The sequence below is a fragment of the Falco punctatus genome (genome assembly GCF_963210335.1).
Source record: "Falco punctatus genome assembly, chromosome: Z".
In the NCBI taxonomy this organism is placed as follows: Eukaryota; Metazoa; Chordata; class Aves; order Falconiformes; family Falconidae; genus Falco; species Falco punctatus.
In genome coordinates, this window is record NC_137586.1 from 40,730,371 (window position 1) to 40,753,268 (window position 22,898).

At 39.7% G+C, this 22,898-nt stretch overlaps 1 protein-coding gene across 1 annotated transcript; it reads right to left on the reverse strand.

Annotated features, from left to right (window-relative positions):
* Window positions 1-8,307: 8,307 nt before the first annotated feature.
* RFK (riboflavin kinase) lies at window positions 8,308-19,438 on the reverse strand. The gene is made up of 4 exons (XM_080371713.1): window positions 19,273-19,438; window positions 17,614-17,765; window positions 16,193-16,295; window positions 8,308-15,600 (listed from the first exon to the last, which is right to left on the reverse strand). Exons 1-4 carry the CDS (start codon window positions 19,352-19,354, stop codon window positions 15,470-15,472), a joined length of 468 nt encoding a protein of 155 aa, XP_080227839.1. The 5' UTR covers window positions 19,355-19,438; the 3' UTR covers window positions 8,308-15,469.
* Window positions 19,439-22,898: the final 3,460 nt, after the last annotated feature.

Here is a 22,898-nt window from a genome sequence, read left to right on the forward strand (position 1 = left end):
TATTTGAGGCTTGTTCTTACACAAAGAATGATGGTAAGCCAGAACAGAGGGATGAAGCCTCCGACCTGGCAGTCTTCCCATGAAGGCAGGCAACTTTGTCATTAATTAATTACTTAGTTCTCCTGTGGCATTATGCAACATAACTTGTCACACTATCCAAAGTAAAGTTTTAACTGACAAGTGAAAGATCTTTCTATGGATAAACCCAGTTGTTTGTTCTTTTCATTTAGCATTGGTTCAAAGGCCAAGGATAAACATTTTGCCTTTTCATGACTGATTTTCTTGACAGCTTCACAAGGTTACTCTTGGGAAAGCTCTGGTTATATTACTGGAAATACCCCCTGTGCAGTTTGTTGTAGAAAAATCTTTTGTATCACACCTGTCCATTCTGGGAACTTTCTGACATGCAAAAAAATTTATTTTTTTTTTAAATAAAAGATAGTCTAATTCCGTTCCTTCCACAGACAATAGCAGTAAATAAGCTGGGGCATTTAAACATTTACGTCTGACTATAAAGTTTATGGTTATCACTCATGCCAAGTATCAGAAGCCTAATTGTGTACATCTCCCTCTGGGGGTGACTAGCAAATACTATATAAAACAACAAATACTGCTAAAGGAGCAAAGATTAAATGGAGGAGGGAAAGTACTCCACTTTTTAAAAGATCTTTGTTTTTACTTGCAAGGCTTTAAATTGTGTCAAAACTGTATTCTTCAGCAATAATTAACTTCTCAGTTTAGCCTTACCTTATCAGTATTTACTTTTTCTATTACAACAATTGTCTCATCAGGATCAAAGTCCCTTTCAATACATACTTCAGCAATATTTTTGGCTTATTTCTTCACACATATAACCAGTGTTTAACTACAGCATTTAAAACTGCCCATAAATGAAACAAAACACAACCCAGGGTAAGGTAGCTGGAAGCAAGTAAGAGAAATGAGAATTTGTATTTATTGCATATGTAGTCCATAGACAGTTTCAATGGTCTAATCAGAATTCAGCCTTGACAATTTCTCAAGTTTTTAGAAGTAACTGACAACAGAACAGAGGATATCCAACTGCAGACAAACATCAGAAAGAGACATTTTATTTGCACCATCATCTGTGAAGTGGGAGACACTGAAATCACTGATGTTACTGTCCTTTTGTAGCCACTGGTATTCCTCCCCACTACCTGCCTGGCTTGTGGGTTTGGCTGAAAAGTTTCACCCCCTCAGGAATGATAAACAGAAAAGACAGCACAGAAGAATAGCAGAGGGAAGGCTGGACTTCCCTGCCTTCCTTAACCCGAGCCCTTTCTTGAGATCCCGATTTCCACCTCTCAGGGCAATTTGCCACCAGCTCTTCAACCAGACATCCTCACCAATGGCCAGGCAAATAAGCAGCACCAGGATCCAACGACTCAGATGACTGTTTCTAATCTCAGGGACCTGAGTAGCTGCCTTTCCTTCCTCCCCCACCACACCTGTTCCCTTGAGCTATTATCTTCTGGCTCTTGCTTCTCTACTTCTCCCTGGCAGGCAAGTCCACTATTGGGTGACCCCACAGCAGTGCCAGGGTAGCTCCTGGATGTTCTGCTGCTCACTGAAAGTGACCTTAAGCTCTAAGTGTCCCAGTCTGTCCTCCTGACTCTGACCCCACTGGGATAGGCAAACACCTGGTTTGTTTGCCCTGAAAGCTCACACCAGCACCACAGTTAGCTGTGGATGCCAGGGGAAAGTGGAGCTGGTGAGAAAATGAAAAAGTTGGGTAATCAGCTTAGGGAGGAGAATGTTCTTATTGACATAATTTGTTAAGGCTATAAACAGTCTTCTCACAGAAAATTTCTACGTCACTTTATTTCCTTAAACAAAACCAAAAGGAGAACGAAGCATATAAAATCTAAGTATTGAATATTTTGTATAGCTTCTAGACAAAGAAGCCTCTACCCCTTCTAAACTCATTTGCCATTGCTCGCTCTTCCTTTCAGACCCTCACTTACTTGGGCTGTGCTGCACAGGCTGCAGCAGCGAATGCTTTGCACATTTGCAGGCATCCGCAGAGGCCTGGTGCTGCAGCCTGGGCTTTCATGTCTCATGCTCACCCTGACAGTGTGCAGCTTTCTGCTGTGACGTGCATTATATGAAGGACGCTGTAGCCTGTGTCTGGACCCTGCAAAAAATCTGGGACCCCTGCTCAAGGCAGACATGTTGTAGCCAGAATAGCGAAAGGGGAGAAAACTCTCCTTATCTCCTACTACATCTGCCCCCGATTAATCTTTTGCCACTTGCCAATATGCACTGCAGTACTAGAGGCTTCAATACCACCTGCAACTAATATTCACAACTAGGCCTGGTAAAAAAATTACTAACAATATTGTTGCTGAGTGCCCTGCTGTTAGACTGCCAGGTTTTGATCCACTGTGCTGCCCCAGACCACTGTCAATTATTCTCAAAGAGAAGAGACAGATTTGATTTTTAGGTTTTTTTAAACACAGAGCTTTTAGGAAGTTCTGAGCTGCAGATAGGATCAGATGTGGAAGTGACTCATGTTGTTACAGACTGTCTCCTAGCCGTATGGACTTTGCACCTGTTACTGAGATAGCCATGGCACAACTATCTCATTTAGATTTGCAGTTATCAGTAACTATTTTTACTATTTTTATTACTATTTGTCCTTTTTCCCCTGTGCCATGTTATGCACATCTCTACTTCTTTACTCAGTGCATATCTTATCACTAAAAATGCCCACCATTTCCTCTAGTGAGAAGAGGCTTAGTATGTCTACAGTTCTCCCTCCTCCTTACTCAAAACACTTCCTTTCCTGTCTTTCATTTGAAATGTCAACAGTTTGAACTACTTTGCAGTAACAGGCAGAACAACAAAGTGTATTGACTGGCTGCGTGGAGCTAATGGATACTGTCAGCTAATCCATCAACTTATAAAAAATCATATTTATTTGAAACCACTGGAAATGCTAACTGAAGTGCCAAGTTCAGTCTCCACCCCACTTTGGTTTTATTGTTTTGGTTGGGCGTTTTTTTCCACAGCAAAATGAATAGCCTACTGTGTCATAATTCCTTTTTCATCAGACATCTAATTTTTTCACTGCTGTGACTGCTTGGAACAAAATACAGAATTGAATGCTGAGACCTACAACCTTCTCAGCAGCCTTTCCATGCGTGAGGTAGAATGCACAAATCTTTTCAACATTTAGGAAATGATTGACACGTTGAATTAAGTCTGTGCCAAGCATAACCAAGTTCTTAGTTTTCAGCAGACATAAAATTTCCACTTGACACATCTCAGAGCCCCCCTGTCGGAGGGAAATGGCTAGGTGATAGCATTGAGAAAAGCTATTTCACACAACTTCTTCCCAAATTTTTATTTTACTTCCCTTCCTACTCAGAGTTTGACCTCTTAGGTAAAGGGTAATAGCATCCTGTGGCTGGCCAGTACAAAATCTCCGTGTGAATTTTTTCCTGCGACGAGTCTCCTAAATTAATATATGTCCCAGCTTTTCCTGTTTGTACTATCTGTTTGGATTGCAGAGCTGGATTTGGCTTTGGAGAAATTTACAATATTAAAATGGCTGAAATTTACAATATTAAGCTGAATTATTCTCTTCATTTGCAATAAGCACATGATTTAGTAAGGCACAGTTCTGGACTGCTCCTCATTTCAGATGAGCAGTTCAGAACCGTGTCCTAGTAAATCTCCAGATGACATTTACATTTTTCTTTATTACAACAGCTCTTAAATTTAAAAGTACGGTATTGAACATAAAAATGAATGCCAAACTTCATGAATTTAAAAAACTGAAGAAGGTTGATTTTAAAAACAATTTTGAATAAGGCAGCAGGAAATAACCCTCCATGTGCTGAAATGAACAAAAAACCCCTTGTAAGACAGTCAAAACGAAAACCTTTTTCCTTTAATTGCAGATTCAAAAAAGCCCCACAGAGCTACAATCCTGTAAGATTAGATCAACAAGCAGCAACACAACTTAAAAATCAAAAGGCCACAAAACATATCCTCAAGGTGGAAAAACAGAAAAAGTACTGTGACGTCTGTAGTCCAGTATTTTGTAGAGCTAACTTTGAGAGACTGACTGTTTTGTTTTGTGACACATTTATGTATTTGGTTTCTTTTACCTAAATTACACTGTGACTAATTCTGAAATGAACAGCATTATTGTGCTTGGAAACAGCATTCTATTCTCTCTCCACAGCATCAGATGATAGCTAGCGGGTGTCACCCTACTATACCAGGCTCAGACTGCATCATATTGTAATATATGAACACTTTAGGACAGTGGATATATTGGATACTGCAGATCACTAATTATGACATAACAATACTTAAAATTGTAGAAATAACTGAAAAGAAGCTACCTTCAGGAATCATTAAAATGTAACAGCACAAGACACTATAATAAAAGACAGAAATATTTAGGCATAATTTGGGACAAAAGGAGATTGTAATTTCAATTTGCAGACTGTTTCAATGATTGATTTTTATTTTATTTGAGATTTATATGGCAGGACAGATTTTCTGTCATAATTATGGAAATACTAAGATGAAATACAAACCAATCCCTCTAAATGGCAAAGCTGTAAGTGTTCTGAAATGTATCTGCCATGTTGATGTAGGAGCCAAGAAGTGGTGCAGTGTCTCTTTCTCAGGAGCAGAAAGCTAAATCCTGCATCAGTCAGAAAGATCACATAGTAAATTAACCAGGTCACAGAAAGTTGCTAACTTCACATGTTTAACTGCTGCTACTGTGAACTACTAGCATATCCATTTTTTTCTTTTCAGACAGAAAATGTCTAGTTGCAGGGAACTGGAGGGACATGTTTTAACATTATGTAGGGCGAAACATTCACTTCAATATTTCACAGAAGAACCGTACCCAGTGTGTGTCTTCAAAAATATCCTCACAGCAACAAAGCTCATATGATGACACACACAAAGCACATATGATGCTCTGTTTGCACCTAGTTAACCACAATTTTTCCTATGCACCTAAAGAATTAATATTATTCAAACAAATGTGATTTAATTCATTGTGGTTTGAAAGGGGTTTGCTAGGCCTAACGCCTATCGCCTTTGCAAATGAGAATATCTGGCCAAGGTTTCCCAATATTTTACTTTAGTGCACTGACCTGACTGATCCTCTTGAATGCCTCTGAACATCCATGTGCAGACATGACACGAACAGCTATAGTAGGTGGCAAAGCAGTGGCACCACTTAAAAAAAAACAGAAGTCCAACACAGTCGGACAGTTCATAATCTGTTTTTCACAAATTTCAAAACACACGAGAAATACACTTTGTGAGCACATGAAGTTTCAAGACCAGTCTCAGGCCAGGTGCTTTTTAATTTTTTTTTCTTTTAAATACTGACCTCTTCCTGCTGGACTCCTCACTGTTGATTCATCGCAATAACAAACAGCCCTTTCCTTTGGCCAGGGTGCTCAGTATATTTTTAACGGAAGTTAGATGACTTTTTTTCTATTGTGACAGTTTCATTTGCTTTTCTAGGGAAGGGAGCATTTGGGTTCACATCTTGTGTACAGAGCTACAGTTTATTGAGTGGAATGTGCAACTCAGACTGTTTTGTAGGTGAATGCAAAGTCCAGGAGACACCAGGACAAGAGGTACCTACCTGTAGGCATTTTCTCCTGTGATTTGTATACTGAACTGAACTTCTGAATACAGTATGAATGCAGAAAGATCCTCTCCAATTTCAGCATGATTTATCTTTAAATATTCTTATTTTTTTCTTGTGTCCAGCTATCACACCACTGTATGCTGAAGAAGGCTGCTGCCCACCCTGCTGCAATAACTCTGACCTGGCAGACAGCCCAAATTGCTTTAACTGCAGCAAAAAAAACTGAGGTAGGACCATGCCAAAGAGCAGTACTGGCACTTAAGGGCTTTATGATTGACAGGGCTGACATTTAAAAATGAAAAACACAAAACAGCAAAAGCATGCTGCTGAGCCGCAGGCACAGAGTATATGGCTACTGCTCCATCACCAGAATAAGCAACGCTGCTGCTCAAGTAACAGCCAGATACTGGAGATGACACCTTCTGTCACTTACAAATAGGGTTTTAAATGTCCATCCTTTTCATAAAGCAGTTGACTGGGAAGTACTCATTTCAATGCACAGCAACTTGTATCATCATGTCAAAATCACCTCACTGACTTTGAAATAGCTACAGCATTTTATGCACAAAGGGTCTGTAGAGTGAGGAAATGTGCTGATACTATTGGGAAAAAGGCTCAGGTCACACAACAACCAGTCTCCAAATGTTTCTAGATACCAGAGAGTTAAAAATATACATATTCCTGAGGGCTTTGTGTTTCTAGCCTAAGGTGAGGAGCTAGGTTGTGGTTTTGTTTCTGTTAGTTTTTCTGTTTCTTTCTGACTATTCCTAATCTAATAAAGCAACCCAGCTGTCCTATCAACCCCCTCTTTGCCTTTATTCTTGTACTATCACAGCTACAAGATCAGAACTGTGGTACTAGAACGGTAAGGCAGTAACTCCAACACATTGAAAATGCTAAGCCGACCCTAATTTTTCTACTAGATCACTTAAAACAGACCCCTCCTACCTGACCTCACATAATTTCTTTTTTTAATTGCTATTATCAGATGCCAGTGTATTATGAACCATTCTACCACCTGACAGAAAAACCTAAACCACTTACTTTCTTATGAACTAATTTTGCTTCTTTCCAACTTTTTGCTGGGACCATTACATATATCTGGAGAATATATCAAGCCAAAGCCACAGCTGTTAATGAAGCTGGGTATGAGAAGCTGATAAATCAATCCAGAGTCTCTCCTTCCCATGTTGAGCAACCACAGCAACACAAACTATCAGGAAGATCAAGAGATTGAGTGCAGAAATTAAGACTGGAGAAGATGATGATGATTTATAGATATAGATATAAAATATGCTGTCATATATGGGACAGGATGACAACAGTTCACCATAAATTTAAAAATGGATTCTTGGGTGACAATGAGGAAGATGAGCTTTAATAGCATGCAAGTCAGTAACTTAGAGAACTCCTAATTTATAGATCTTCCACTCTGCTGCCTTTGTTACAAAATTACTGCAGTATATTTAGTTATTTCCTAGCTTGATGAGCTCAAGATTTTATCCAATACATATTGTGGGAGGGGCATGGTTTCTAAAAACATGTTTTTTCTCAAGCTTTATGTAAATACTTAGTAGGTTTCTAAGCAGCACTCCAGATGCATACTGCTTAAGAGACTACATTTCTGTCCACTGTGCAGAAAGCAAATCCTTTCCCTAATACGTATCTGTGTGCATTGTAATTAATGCAAACACCTACACAAACTGTGCATGCACACACCTATTGAGAACCACGCCAATCACTACCAAAACACGCAGAGATAAACAAGATGGGTGTATTCATCTACATGGTTAATGTCACTGGGATGGGGTGCCAGTAGTTTACTACTATGGAAATATAGTTGTAAAGCAATTCATAATGCAATAGGCTTTATACCCAGATTTTCTTTGTTGATATTATCTGGTACACCTGTGCTCCTCAAAGCTGGTACGTTTTCCCTCAAAACCCTGTAGCATGTTTCCCAGTGAAACTGCATCTATAAGGCACTGTTAAAGATTTATGGTTATGACGTTCCTCCAAGTACCTCCAAATGTATTCGTTGTTTGTCCATCAAAATAGCAAATGTATTCATTATTTGTATGAAAAATATCTGCAATATTTTATAGGTCATCAGCCCCCAGTTAATCCTAAGTCTGGTGGTCATTAAGCATCATTTAATCACACAAATTTTGGATTTATTGTGAAGTGAAATATAGTCTATAAGTACACTGGCAAAAAGGACTTTTGTCTTTTTAACCACCTTCTTGGGCTACAAGGAACTGAATAAGCAGAGAGAATTTACAATAGAAATTTTCCATTTATCTTTTAAATGGTTCAGCACTTTCAAACTATGCCAAAGCAAATAGCACTCAGTGGGTAATTTAACTTAAAGGGACAAAATATAACTTTGTACCATTACAAAAATACATTGTACTACAGAAAAGGAGGCTCTTTACAACCCCTTGCTGTGAAAGAACAAATTCTTTGCACAAAACCACCCTGACAGCGCTATTATTTGTTGTCAGTGTGACCAGGTGGCTAAGAGAGCAGATTGAACCTTAGAATAGCTTAAATTTCCAATAATAAATAGCTCTAGACCTGTTAATTACTTGGTTTTACAAGGGAATTAAATGTGAGAAAGACTGATTTTTATGGTGTAATTCCTTAGTGGATTCTATTTTTTTTTTTTTCTTTAATGTTAGACACTCCTAAAGACCTCAGAATTCTTCGGTAAATTTGCAGGACTTCTGTGGACTCCACTTTGGATTTTAATCTTTTAATTATTGCACTTCCAGTAAGAAAGAGGAATTCAAAATAATGTGACAGTTAAAAAGGACAAAATAAGGACCTATATTTATCGAAAGCAATATAATAACAAGGTACATTGGAAAGGCACATCTGGTCTGTTACTTCAACTCAAGTTCTTATCTGGAGGAGCTTTCCAGGGAAAAGCAAGGAAGAAACAAAAAGAATGAAAAATTTGTGATATCCTGCTCTCCTACACTTGTTTAGATTAATATTGTGCTTTATTACTGTTATTGGTTTATATAACCTGACTCCTATCAAATTTCTAAGGCTTAATCCAAGGTACACCTGTGCAGCCTTAGATGTCTACAAGAAAGGGATGTAGCAAACATTTTGGTTATGGGCTCTCAAATTAACATCATTATTTTACAAAAACTTTTGTATATATAATAATCCTGAATCATTACAAACCAAAACGAACACAGAAAACAAACAAAAAAAGAATTCAAAAAAAACCTAATAAGCATTTACATTTAAAAAGCCTGTTTCTTAAAATAATTTGGTCTACATTACCACAACTAAGACAGGAACAAAACTACACTTCCAAAAAACAAAGAGCTCTGAATTCTTCTGAAATGCCAAACCTTTTCAGAGGCTCTTTGGTTTAGGCATAACATTTCAACCATGTTTTGAATTTATCACCTGCAGAAGAGAAGCAGTACTGGTATCTTCTTTCCTTCCAGAAAAGCAGTGCTTTTGGCAGGATTCAAATGGCAGCTCGGATGAGAAGCCTGCTCCTACAAGACAGCAGGAAGTTTGTATGATTTCATGCTGTACAGGTAGGGTGAAAATCTCCATGTTTTACAACATAGCAGATAAATGCCTTGAAGGGGTCTTCTTAAGAGAACAACTGACTGACTGATAACATTAGAAGGACATGGTATGAGGAAGAGAATCGTGAGGAAGACTTTTTTTTTTTTTTAATTGCATTTTAAAAAAAGTGGTCAAGGATGCCCAAAGCTGGAGACCTACAGAGCCGTATCAATTTTACATTGTTATCAATTAGAACTGCCTACTGAGACTGCACAGGGAGACCAAGAAGAATCATAATCTTTATAAAAAGGCCGTGTGTCCAGTAACTACTGACTCAGAGGGAACTGTTGTTAGTCACTGACACCACTGGAGAAAGTCCATAGAAAACAGCACAACCAAGGAAACCAATAATAAATGCACACAGATCACAGCACGAAAGGATCTGAAATACAACTTCCTATTTTGTGGATTTATTGTGTCTTTGTCTTTTACACTGTCCTCAAAAAGCTAGCAAAATTCAACTCCACAGCTATTCAAATCCACAAATCCCCATCCCACTAAGCCAATGCTGCACGTCTCTATCCTCTTGCCTTCTCCAGCCACCAGACTGAGAAAGACGTCCTGAAGGAAACAAATATATTTAAAAACTAAAAATGTTTCACAAGCTTTTCTCATCTCAAGGCCTTTTTGTGTTTCATTCTTTACTCACCATGCTTTCTTTGCTACTCTCATCTACCCATGAAGTTTCCAAGCTCTAAGCTCTTCCTTAGCTAGCTGTATTTTTTTTCCTTATAGGTAATACTCTCATTACTCTCTCACTCATAACGCTCCTTCAAAATGATCTTGTCAATTCACATCTCCTGCAGTTTTACCACCCACTCACCTCTCATAATCCAGTAATGTGTATTCAATGGGAAGTGTAGGCTACTAGTGGGTTTTAGCCTTTCTCTTTCCAACAGAGTGTATGTACATAGGGAAATGTTTCCTCTTCTGCGATTCTTATTCTTTCTTAATTTTGATAGAAAGGAATTAAAGAAAATTACACTGTAGGTGTTACCATCTAAGTGCCTTGAGGCCCAGACTCTTTCCCCCACAGGCTAGTCCCTAAATCAGACTATGTTTTTGCAGTACACCATGCAATTGCCTCCAGGTCTTGTGGGACCATTACATGACTTCTGGCTAAGGACTTGGGCTAGAATTTCAAACCAAAGAAAGCAATGAAACTACTAAAAACTCAACAATATAAGTTAACACAGAAGCATTTCAAATGGATTTTGAGACATTTGGTCTTCTCACGACAAATGACAGGAATTCAAAAAGTAAGAATTTGCATTATATGCACAGGGAAGGGAGGGAGGGAGGGGTACATTTCTTTCAGCAGAACACGGCTCCTAATGCAGTTTTTTCATCTGCCCTCAACCTAAAAAAAAACATGCAAGTGTGGTTTCAAGTCTAAATTTTAAGGAATAATCAAACATGCAACCTGATATGTTCTGAGGATTCAAAGGGACTGCTGAATAGAAAGACTAAGAAGTTTTTTCCACTCTTTTTTTTTTTTTTTTTTTTATTTCTTTGTTTTCTAGTTGGTAGGTATATGCCAATACCAAAGATGCTAGGGTTAGGAACTGGGGTTTACAAGCACATTTCAAGTGTTGAATCAAATTAATAAAAAATATTGTAATAGCAGTACCACATTTTCAAGATCATACAGATGGATATATAAGCTATCACTTCTGCAATCAAACAACAGATGACTGAAGATTCTGGCTGGACATGCATATTTGCAATGAACTAGATAAATTTACAGATAATAAGATCCAAAATTAATAGTTGAAATCATATGCACAGGTCACTTCTGCTGTCTTTCCAAGTACCATATGTTCCTACTCTTATTGGCTGTTTCCTACTACCCAGAACTATGTAGGGAACTGCTCAATACATGTCTAAAAACTGATTTTAACAAATCTCCCGAGACATCATTGATCGCGATCCAAATGGAAGATTTTTCCCTAGGAAAATACATAATGTACAGTAGGCAGCAATTACAACTTTTTTTCCCCTTTGTCCCTTTTCAGAATAGGTTTAAGCAGGAGGCAGACATCCTTAACCAACAAAACAACACACGTATTTTCCCTTTGCATTACTTTGTAGGTTTATATTATACATTCAATTGATTAATAAAAAGGGAAGTGTTACTTTATTGTTCCTCATTTACATTACCTACTCGACATCCACATAAGGACTTGTCTTTTCTGTGTTGAAGTTCTACATTCAAGAGTTCAAGTTCTACATTCCTCTAACCACCATTATGTTAAACTGTTCTTCCTCAGTACTTCTCTTGAGTTCCTCCATCCCGGCTCACTGCATGTGCCACGACCAAAATCCCCAAACAGTTATTTTGCTGTACCTTTTCTTCTCTTTCTTGTCTTTAACATAATCTTCAATTCCAAATTTTCTTTTTTTTCCTGGTTCTTATGCAAAAACCAAATTCACTCACCTAGGTTCTCATCATTAGGAAACAAAAATGCCCAATACAAATCCTACTGTATTCATTGATTGGATTGAATTGTGACTTCCTCTTTTGAATCTTAGCACTATGGAAGAAGCAAAACAACTGCAAACTTAAGAACATATAAAAGATACTAAGCACTTGGCTTAGTATCTGAGCCACAAACAGGAAGCCAGTATTAGTTCCCAACCATTATAGATCAAGATAGAGATCATTATTAAGACAGTAACTGCCATTGTTATTTGTTTTTAAAGCTCCAACCCATTTAAAAACCAAGAGAGCCCACAAACCGACCCAAATGTTCTTCTGGACAAGTAGATAATGGAAGTTTTCCAACTGTCACACTAGCAAGTACAGTCTTTTGCTTACTAGTGAGCTGGTTGTTTGGGTTGTTTTTTTTTTAACGTCCTTCTTCTCTCTTCAGAAAATACAAGCATGTGTGGAAAAAAGGTTATCCCTCTAGATAAAGCATATTCATTACAAAAGACATCTAAGGCATTAGGGTATTTTTAAATTCTGTTTTAATTCCAGAAGTAAACTAGTAGAAAATCTAGATACTTGGAAGTTATAATGCTGAGTGTCAAAGAAAAGCCCTGAACAACACAGGTGCTTGAGGATTTCCCTTTCCGAAATCTGTACCTCCAGTCTGGGCACTCTGTTGTTAGAAGCATTTCTGACAGATACCAGCCTACACTGAAGAATCCACTACATGTGATATAAAGCAACCCTTACGACATATACCACCAGAATATATTACATTCTTCCTTGATGTAAGGTCTACATATAAACAGCCAAGAGAAGTATGAAACAAACTTCTTCCCCAGAGGCCAGAGCCAAAATAATGTGTTTTAAGATACAGGTTTAAGTCTCCTTCAGCAGCAGACAAATGTTTGACCTGCCCTACTTGAACATTTAACAGTTGAAGCAGAACACAGGAGAACACAACTTCTTCCATCTGAATCCTAAAAGAAACCAGGTTTAGAATGTCTTGAAAGAAAGCATATATAGACAAACTGATTCACAGGTTTCATGCTATGAATTCTAACACTCCCTTAAGTTCTGACTAAACCACCTAAGTCCCCAGACTGAGGCCAGTTTTCAGACACACTGAGAAGGTTGAACAACATCTCATTATTTTTTCCTGTCAGTCTAGCTTTTTAGGCAGTCACACCTAAAAAGCTTTGTGTAAGACTGAGATAACTAACTTTGCTAGTTGTGGCAAAGAAAAGGAAACCTGTGACAAGGATAACTTTGTCCATTACAATTCCTTTATTAATGGTACAGTGCAGCAACATCAACTGGAATAAATACAGTTATTTGTAAGTAATACAAAAATATAACCCTTCATAAAGTTTATATTGTGCTAGGAATTAGGCATTGAGCTTTAAGAATCAATACATGACATTTTCTCTTAAATAATGTGGACAGGTATGCTCAGCAATTTTCTCCAATTTGAAGACAAACAAATGAAGAGCAGTTTATTAGTTCAGTGTATCCATACATCACACCTCAGCTAAGATTTGAGAGCAAACTTAAGAGTTTTTTCCAAGTTTTCCTTTTGCCACTGTCCTCTATTGCACAGTGGTTCTACAGCCAAACAGTGAATTGAATTTCTGATAGTAGCATTTACTAGCAGATGCAGAAAAGCATTACTCAGACAACCAGCTTAAGGCACCATGGCTTCCACAACAGATACATGAAATTACTGGCAAAAAATTTTATAGGTGGCTCTCAGTGTTTAGCTACAGTACTACGAACAACAACAATCTATTCTTCAAATATATTCTTGACAATATATTCAGTTGACAAGTGTAGCGTTTATTTATTCTTAAAAAAAAAATAGTAAAATGTAAGATTTTGACATTACTGCAATCTCAAGAATGCCTCAAATCTTTGCAAAAAAAAAATAAAAAATAATTCCCCCTTCATCCCCCAATGCAAAAAAATCCAACTGTCAGTCCTGCAAGACAATGCTTTTACAGACTTTTTAGTAGTTTCCAACACGTTACATAGCAAAAGTCCACTCAATTAGTTTGTTCTCTTTTAAAAGAAAAGTATATCTAAATGCTGAAAACTGCCCTGCCCTTCCCCTCCCCAGCCCCTCAATTCTGTATTGTGTCTCCTGCTATCAACAGCACTGGCAAACAATTCATTTAAATTAAATCAAGTTTCTCCTGAAGTCCTAAAGAGCAAACATAAATCCTTGATTTGCTCAAGACCTCTTTCCTAATAACGTCTGATGATACTGCCTGACAGTTAATACGAAGTGGAACTAACATCTTGATAGCACTTGCCACAAAGACCCAAACAACTACCTTGTTAAAATTCCCTTAAACCCTAGAGTGAAAAGCAGGATTTGAATAGGATAGGACAAGGACTAAATTCATAAAATTGCACTACAGAAATTGTGCGTTCCAAATTATGCATGGTAATTCAGACACAGAGCTACAGTTGAGACATACCCACAGAAAATGTTCCCAGCCACATCACAAGCCAACATCAAAAGATTACAAACATGACAAAGTCATTGCAGCTTACCTAGTTCCACTCACTGAGTTGGAGACAGAAAAAATTTAAGAGAAAAAAAAAAGTAGATGTGGAATCACACATACTATAGGAATTATTTAATTTATCAGTTCTAACAATATCCCCTCCATTTATTTCCCTACATTTTAGAGTAGTCCTGGCTGCACTTACTTGTAATAAATAACCAATACCCACTATAGTGTTGCTACATTAATCTGCAAAGGATTTCATTTGGCCAAAGCCCTAGCTCTTACCAGCATGTGGTGCAGGGAGTCAATGAGGTTTTTCTGTGCCTTACAGTAACACCAATCTTCAAGTCAGCCATTTTGTTGCCAGTGTAGCGAATAACCCCAAGGTTCTCCCCATTTTCCTATGATAAATGCCAGCAGCACATAAAATGCTAAGTTGTCTTCCATTACCTCTTTTGCCTTAATGCCCAATGAACAGAAATCTTGTTATGCTGCTTCTGCATCTTTTGTGCCGGAACCTTTAAAGTTTGTCAACTTCCATATTGTTACCCATTTCCTGAATTTCAGCGAAACACTTCCTCAGAAGTAAACTATGCAGATCATGTGTTGTCATATATATAGAAATATATATACTGTTTCTTATATGTGACATAACTCAGATTCCAGTAACTTAATGAGCAACAGCAATTTCCTCCATTTCAAACAAACTTAAAATAAATAATCTGAATTAAAGGAACAGCTTCAACCATGACAGCTGTGTAAGCATATAAAAAATAAGAACTATACAGAACAAATCTTGCTGTTGTTACCTAATCATTGCCTCCCTGCACTACAGGCAGGTCCTGACTCAATGAATAGCAACATTTTCTCACATACAGCTAAGATCTAGATCTGAGAATGACACAAAACTGGGAAAAAAGGTTGGAATAACATTCTGTATGTTAAAAAAAGACATTCTTCACTTAAGTGAACTACCCATATCTTAGGGTCAGAGAAGGTCCTGCTCCACGTGTGTCCAGATCCCTGAACAACACGTAACTTCAGGATACAGTTTATCTGTAAGAACCTAAACCAGCCTTCTACTTCTACTGCATGGCTGGGTTAATGATGAATTAATACAAGAAAACTGAAGTCACCTTGCATGATTGGTTTTAACCTTAGTTAGCTAAACAGACACATGACACCGGAGTACCTGCAAAAGCAGCGCAAATATAAAAGCTTCATGACAAGGGAGATAAAAAACAGAGCAAAATACAAGCAGCATGGGTTTCCTCAGTGGTTGTTCACTATTTTGTGTTCTGGCAGATTAAAGAAGTTATCTTCTTTGAGTTTAAGATGTTCTGGTAAATCTAGCTGTCTTTTTGCTTCTTCAATGTCTTCTTGAATTGCTGAAATGAGCGCCTCTGAAAAAAAATAAGAAAAGGGGTATTTAAAAGCTGGTTTAAATTCTGAACACACAATAGCAAATGAAAATAAGGTATACCACAGAATATCAGACAACAGTCCCAGAAGTAGAATATTACCATGAGGTTTGAAAGGCAAAATTCTTTGGTTTTAAGATGCCTTTTGGTTTTTTGATTAGTTTTGTTTTTTAAACATGCCAGAGTTGCACTTTTCACCATTATAAGCACTACCCTCTCCTTGTTCCAAAAGACATTTTAGCACTTCTGTTTCAATTCTAACAGAGCTGCATTTAAAAAAGTAATCAACAAACAAAACTGATGCTTTTATAACAAGCCTGTGATTTTAAAATTACTCATCAGAGAAGTGACACAACAGTACAATTTTTTAGTCTGACACATTGGAGAATGTGGGGGTTTGTTTCTGGCATTTTTAATTAAACCAACTTGTACATTTAGCTTATGGAAACATTTTACTGAAATTTCAAAGTTTAAGAGATAAAATACCTCTTTATGGAAAGAGACAGTGCAGACACAGTATTTGCATGAATAAGACAAATAAGATACTAGCTTGAGGGAGAGCTGCAGTACTGACCTAAGGAATCAAAGTTTTTTTCTGGTCGAATATATCCAATGATGACTATACTAAGAATTTCTCCGTAAAAGTCTTCTTTGAAGGTATGGATAATGTGTGTTTCCTAAAGGAAGAGAAATAAATATAATGAACCTGGAGTTTATTTCCCTCACTGTAAGGATGTAGAGCCAATATCCCCAATTCAAATTTTCCCCAACACACACCAATAAAAAGGAGATCTATTTTAGCATGTTTAATGCAAGATTTAAAAGCTAAAGCTTTTGATTATGTTAGGAAAGAGAGCTGTACTTTGCATGGAATTTAAGAAGAACTACTCACTGAAGAGTATTCTGATAGCCAAAAAAAAAGACAAGACATATATTACTTGGGAGAAATGTTTCGCCACTTCTCAGAGTTGAGATTTCCAAGGCAGCAAATCACAAAGTTTAATGTTTCATCACTAAGTTGATGCATCCAAATAGCTATGAAGATTTTGATTGAAACAGTTGGCTTAAGGACAACTTTTACAAGCAGCCTATGTGGGACACTGAATGATAAAGTTCAAGAAGTGAATTCAAGAATAAGTGCTTTACGCCCCAAACCATTTTATGTGCACTTCCCTCTCCAACACAGGCCCACCCATAGCATATAACAACAGAGATATCAGATGGAAAGCTTCTGACTACTTGCTCAGATAAGTTATTTGCAAAAATTTTAAAAGGTACACTTTTGCATAGGACAAGCACATTACAGAGCCTTCAAACAATCAGAACCTTAGAAGCAGAGATTCATGCCCAAATAAAAGTGTTTTAAACAATTAAAACAGAGCTCAAAAAGACTCAGAAAAAACACCAGCACCTGTTAACAAGAAAACCACAGTTGTCACAGCTCAGGATGTTAACTCAGCTCTTCCATCTTACTATGTACCTTCAAATATTTATTCTGTATATCAAGCCACAGCACCTCATGTACAGATTCCATCATTTAAGAGAAGAATTATCACGAAACCATTACAAATGAAGATGCCCCAACGTCTCTTATTTGAAATATAGATAGCTGACAGAGAACAATATATTAGTATATTCCAGCTCATGCTAGGGCTCTTATAACTAGTAAATTCAATGCATCTATCAAGTTTAGTTAGCCATCAACACCATAAGCAACCACCATTTCAGAAATACTATTGAATTTTTGTTTTGGAAGTATTTAATTAATGATGGAATAGAAAGAAGATAAACTTTATTCACCTACAGCTGCATACTCTCTGGATACTGAGAGTATTTCCTTTTCTGAATATGAACATATGCTATAGAAACCAAATACATTTCTAAGCACAAACAGAATTTGATCTCATTTATGGATCAAGTTCTGCTTATCTTATTCAAAATCAACACCTGACTCATTTATTATAATAAAAATCCCACACAAAGCAAAATTCTTACCACTGATTTCTTAATATTCTTATAGAAAGGATTCCATCCTATGCTCAAAACCATTTTATGCACATCTCCATTTCCAACACAGGCCCATCCATAGTATATACCAGTAGAGATATCAGACGGAAAGCTTTCAACTACTTGGTCAGAAAAGTTAGCTGCAAAAATTTTAGAAAGTGTAAAGCGTGAGTGACTTTATGCAAGTCAAGGACATAACAGAATCTTAATACAGTTAAAAGACAGGCTCTGCCTACATACTACTTACATACTTAACACTGATGGTAAGAACCATTCAACGTGCCACTTGCCAAAGTATAAAATATAAACCAGCTTCACAAAATTGAGTTCCTGTGATAATACCAGCGATATCACGTCTTTTATGCTGTATTTTATAGTTGTATTTTATATTTTTATATAGTTATATTTTATAGTTATATACAATCTCTTCTATGGCAATAATTAACAAACATGTAATATATCCAGTAAGAATGCATTTCACTCTTAGGATAACTATCACAGCTTTAATATGGTGAAAGATGAAAGGGTGGGGGAAAATCAAGTCTCTTCTGCACTATAAAATAGCATCTCAGAACTATTTACTTGTTAGTAAAATAATTACTTATGAAATACAGTATGTAGAAATAAATGAGACTATGACTAAGTCATCTGACAATTTTGTACAAGTTGCCCTTCAGAGGCACCTCAATAAAAAATTCCCTCCCCTATTCCCTGATACCAATACACCATTACCACACTGCCGTCAGAAATCCAGCACCGCAAGGCTGGTCTTGCAAAGTTTCCTTGTCTCCCAGGAGTGGTGCTGCACGTTGACTTCACTGCCTGTTTAAGACAGGCTAAAATTCAGTTTGATTACACATCTACCTGTATCTAGACAACTGAAACAGAGACGAGCAACAGGAAAATCTGTTTTTTCGCAGGCCAAGTCCACCTGCTCTTTTTTTTAACCTCTGCATTGCTCCCCCTTGACCTTCCCTCCTTACAGCTATTCCCAGTGCCTACACTCCCTCTCTTGTTCTCATCTGAGGTTTATGAGAACGGGTATTTTCCAAGCTTCCGCTGGGCAACAGCGTGCATATGATCACTTATCTACATCCTGTACATCATTGCAACGATGGTTACATGATTAAACGAACAAAAACCAAGACTGAAAGCAACCAGTTTAACATAAGGGGGGGTGGGGGGGGTGGGGGGGGTGGGGGGGGTGGGGGGGGTGGGTGCGGGGAGTGGGGTGGTAATAACACGGAAGAGGGTACAAGACTCTGCAAGAAAAAACGTCAGAAAAACTAACACGGCACAAGCCAAGCCTATTCACAGAGTGAAGCAATTGTGCAGGAGGGCTGGGCGTCGCCGGCGGCCACCCGAAGGCTGGCGCCGCACCGCGCCGCGCCCCTCCCGCAGCCCCGTCCCGCCGGAGCCGCCCGGCCCCCCCGCTCACATGGCCGGAGAAGTTCAGGCCGCTGAACGCCCCGGGCCCGGTGCCCTCAGGCACCCGGTACGGAGTTCTGGCTCTGCGCAGGGGGCCGCAGCTCCCGGCTCTGCCGCGGCGAACGCCTCGCCGCTGGTCTTCAACGGAAGCTGTCACCCTCGCTCCGCCGGGGGAAGCGGCGGTAACGTCCCGGCACCGGCGCCGCGCACCCCGCTCACCGGTGGGGATGCCCAGCTCCTTGGAGCCTCTGCCGAAGCCCTTCACCACCTCTCCGCGGCAGAAGTAGGGCAGGTGCTTCATGGCGGCCGGCAGACAAAGACAGCCGGCCGCCACCACCTCCTCGCCCGACACTCCCCGTAGCCACACCCCCCCCGGCTCGCCGCCGACTTGCTCTAGGCGCTACCAAAAAGAGGGGAGGAATCACGCGGACCGTTACCGTTTGCAATCGACGCCACTTTCTGACAGGCACCTGGCTCCCCCCCACAATGGACTTAACCACACTGCCTCACCCACCCCACGCACGGGGGCGGGGGGAGGCCTGCGGATGCACGGGGCTTGGTCGCGGTCGCTCAGCCGCGCTCGCGGCCGGAGGGGGAGGCCTGCCCGGCGGGAGAGGGGGCTGCCGCCCGCGGCTCTGCCTCAGCGCAGGGCAGCGCCTGGGCCCGGCTGGCAGAGGGCGCTGGTGCGGCGGCAGGCTCCCCGCCGGCTGGGCCGAGGCGGGCGGGCACACCGCGCTGGGTGTTGTTGACAGACCCCCGTGCCCCGTCCCCCCGTGTCACAGGCCGGCCGCGCGCTCTCGGGCCACCCGGAGGGTGGCGGCGCCCGCCGCCCGCGGGCTGTGGTAGGCGAGGCGGGGGCAGGCCGCTGGCGGGGCGTACGGCTGCCCCTGGAGAGCACAGGCCCGCGGGGCGCACAGCGGGTTGCTCGTTCTGGGAGCTCAGCCGAGGGGTGACTGCGGGCGGGGTCGGGCGGCAGCGCTCAGGGCGGGCCGCGGTCGGTTTCCAAGCGCACGGGGTGTCCTTCACTGCCGGCGACAGTCGGCGGTCATGCAATGGGAACAGCAGCAGCCACGCAGGGTGACTGGCAGTTGCACCATCTTGGCCCTCTCACTTGAAAAGCTACATCTTGGGCCCTGTGGCTGTGCATAGGTATAACAATCGTTTCTGCCTTAGTAACTCGGGTTTTGCCTTTTCTTTCAGAAAAGGTCAAATGCTTCAGTTCACAGCAGACATTTGGGAAATCTCTGAGAACAGATCTTTTTGTTACATGATACCAGCGAGCTGTAGCTGTTTGGTTTTTTTTTACTCACTTATGATTTGTCATCATGTTCACATCTCCTTTCCTGTCATTAGCGCTGGTAGGGCAAGAATTTTCTTTGGGGAAAAAAGCGTCAAGCCAGAAATGCTCACCCTGCGTTCACTCTATACTTCAAAGAAAGTGAATGGTAACTCTGTATTTCCCTTCCTTCACTTCCTGTTTCCAGTTGCCTTAAACGTTGTAGTTGTGTTGACAGATCTCATTAGCACCGTCTTTTCTATGGCCCTGATCTGGCTCAAATGAGTTTACATAAATTCAAAGTAGTATTACTAAGTATGAAAAACTTCCCTTAATTTCTCTAAAGTACAGAGCAGACAGCCTGCCAGCAGACAGTATGTATCAGTGGCATATATGCCATTTGAGTTCTGGGGTCTCATTCAGCACTGCTATGCTGTACGTAAGCATATTTGTGTATAAACACATATGTTTTACGTGTTTACACGTATGTTTCTATGTCTAGAAATACCGCCAAAGTCCTGGAATTGAATTTCCAGTCTTTCCCCCTTTCTCCTCTAGAATGCATTTTTACCAGTTTGATGTAAGCTACAACAGCAATTCAGGATTTACCTCTAATTCTTTTAGCTATTTTTTTTTTAGTGGGAAAAGCAGACTTGTGCTTATATCTAATTGTGTTCCAAGTAAATAACTTCTAATGAGAACTGTCCTGAGAAAACTTATATGTCATACTATAAAACACTGAATGCTATCAGTTCATGGAAACTGGACACAAACTATTTTATATAAGAAGGCCACAAGTATTTTTTAAAGTGGTTCTCAAACTTGCCCTCTTCTTTTTTATTTTTCTCTTACCTGATTCCCCACCATCCTTTTCATGCTAACATTTAAATTCATTACTTCAGTTTGACTATCTTTGACTGACTTAGAGAATCCTTATATGTGTAGCTGTAGATAAACAACAGTGGTGGAAGTATATATGTAACAAGGAAAAGTGGAAGAGAAGGATGTCCTAAGTATCCTACTACTGCGTATATTCTGTTTTGCTGTCTCCAAGCATATAGAGAATAATGTTACAAAAAGTCTTTTCAGTAATACATCGTAATGGAAGTGTCTTGGATATTAAGTCCAAATCCCGAAGCTGTTGCATAGTTGCTTAACTAATGACAGATCATTAACAGTTGACCATGTGGCCACTAGAATTGTTTATTTCAGCTGAAGAGCAAGAAACAAAACAAAAGCAATTATATTTTACAGAATATGTTTCTTCCTGGTAGTAATGAATTATGCACTAGGTTATAATTCTTATTTAAGGAGATACATATCCATCTTTTCAGAATAAATGTTGATGTTCTTCTGATATCCACAAGATGGCAACCAATGACTTCTTTTTCAGCATGCATAGGTTTGGGTGTGAGGTTTACAACCTCAGTTAACAAAGACCTCCGGAAATAGTAAGTCAGGGAAGTATTTGTTTAAGAACTACATGGTTAGGTAATTTCACAGAAGTCTAACTGATGATTTCTGTGTCATTCGGTCAAAAAGTTGTGAGTTGTGATGTTAATAATTTTTATCAGTCATCATGGTGGGTTGCAGGGATCCAGCTAAAACTTAAGCGACCCTTAATATTGGACATGTTTTTCTTTTGCTGTTAATTGTACCTAGTTCATATTGAAGGGGAGGGGGGATCCTGAACAATTAGAATTTATTCACGTGTACTAAAATTTAATTGAGTTAGTAGACATATCCCAAAGTGTCACCAAATTTTAGTGATGAGCGTGTTTGCTAGCATTGTCAGCCTACAGAAGAGCAGTTTTATAGTTCATGCCTGCAACAACAAAGTCTGCCACTATTACAGGCAGTGGTTCCCTGCTTATGCTACTTTATCTACAGCTATTGTTGTTAGTGAAAAGTGTTTAAATATTTGTCTAGTATATATATACAGCCATAAAAACCAGAATAAAGAAAACAGAGTATGTGTTACATCATACAATCATAGAATCATGGAATTGGTGGAAGGGATCTTAAAGATCACCTAGTTACAACCCCCCTGCCATGGGCAGGGACACCTTCCACCAGCCCAGGTTGCTCAAAGCCCATCCAACCTGGCCTTGAACATTTCCAGAGATGGGGCATCCACAGCTTCTCTGGGCAGCCTCACCACCCTCACAGTAAAGAATTTCCTCCTAGTATCTAATCTAAAGCTGCCCTTTTCCAGTTTAAAGCCATTCCCCCTTGTTCTTTCACTATGTGCCCTCATAGAAAGTCCCTCTCCAGCTTTCTGATAGGCCCCCTTTAGGTACTGCAGGGCTGCTGTAAGGTCTCCCCAGAGCCTTGCCTTCTCCAGGCTGAACAACACCAACTCTCTCAGCCTGTCTTTGTAGGAGAGGTGCTCCATCCCTCCGATCATCTTCATGGCCCTCCTCTGGACTCACTTCATCAGGTCCATGTCCTTCTTATGTTGGGGGCCCCAGACTTGACAAGAGTGGAGCAGAGGGGAGAATCACCTCCCTGGACCTGCTGGTCCCGATTTCTTTATGCAGGCATTAGTAGTACCAGTTCTTTATTGTAA

Bases quoted from the DNA above. Each gene is read 5' to 3' on its own strand.
- RFK (XM_080371713.1), bottom strand. From the start codon at position 19,354: ATGAAGCACCTGCCCTACTTCTGCCGCGGAGAGGTGGTGAAGGGCTTC. The intron at 17,766-19,272 runs GTGAGCGGGGTG...AAATTTTTGCAG, and splicing joins GGAGCTGGGCATCCCCACCG to CTAACTTTTCTGACCAAGTA. The intron at 15,601-16,192 runs GTCAGTACTGCA...ATTTTTTTTCAG, and splicing joins AAAAAACTTTGATTCCTTAG to AGGCGCTCATTTCAGCAATT.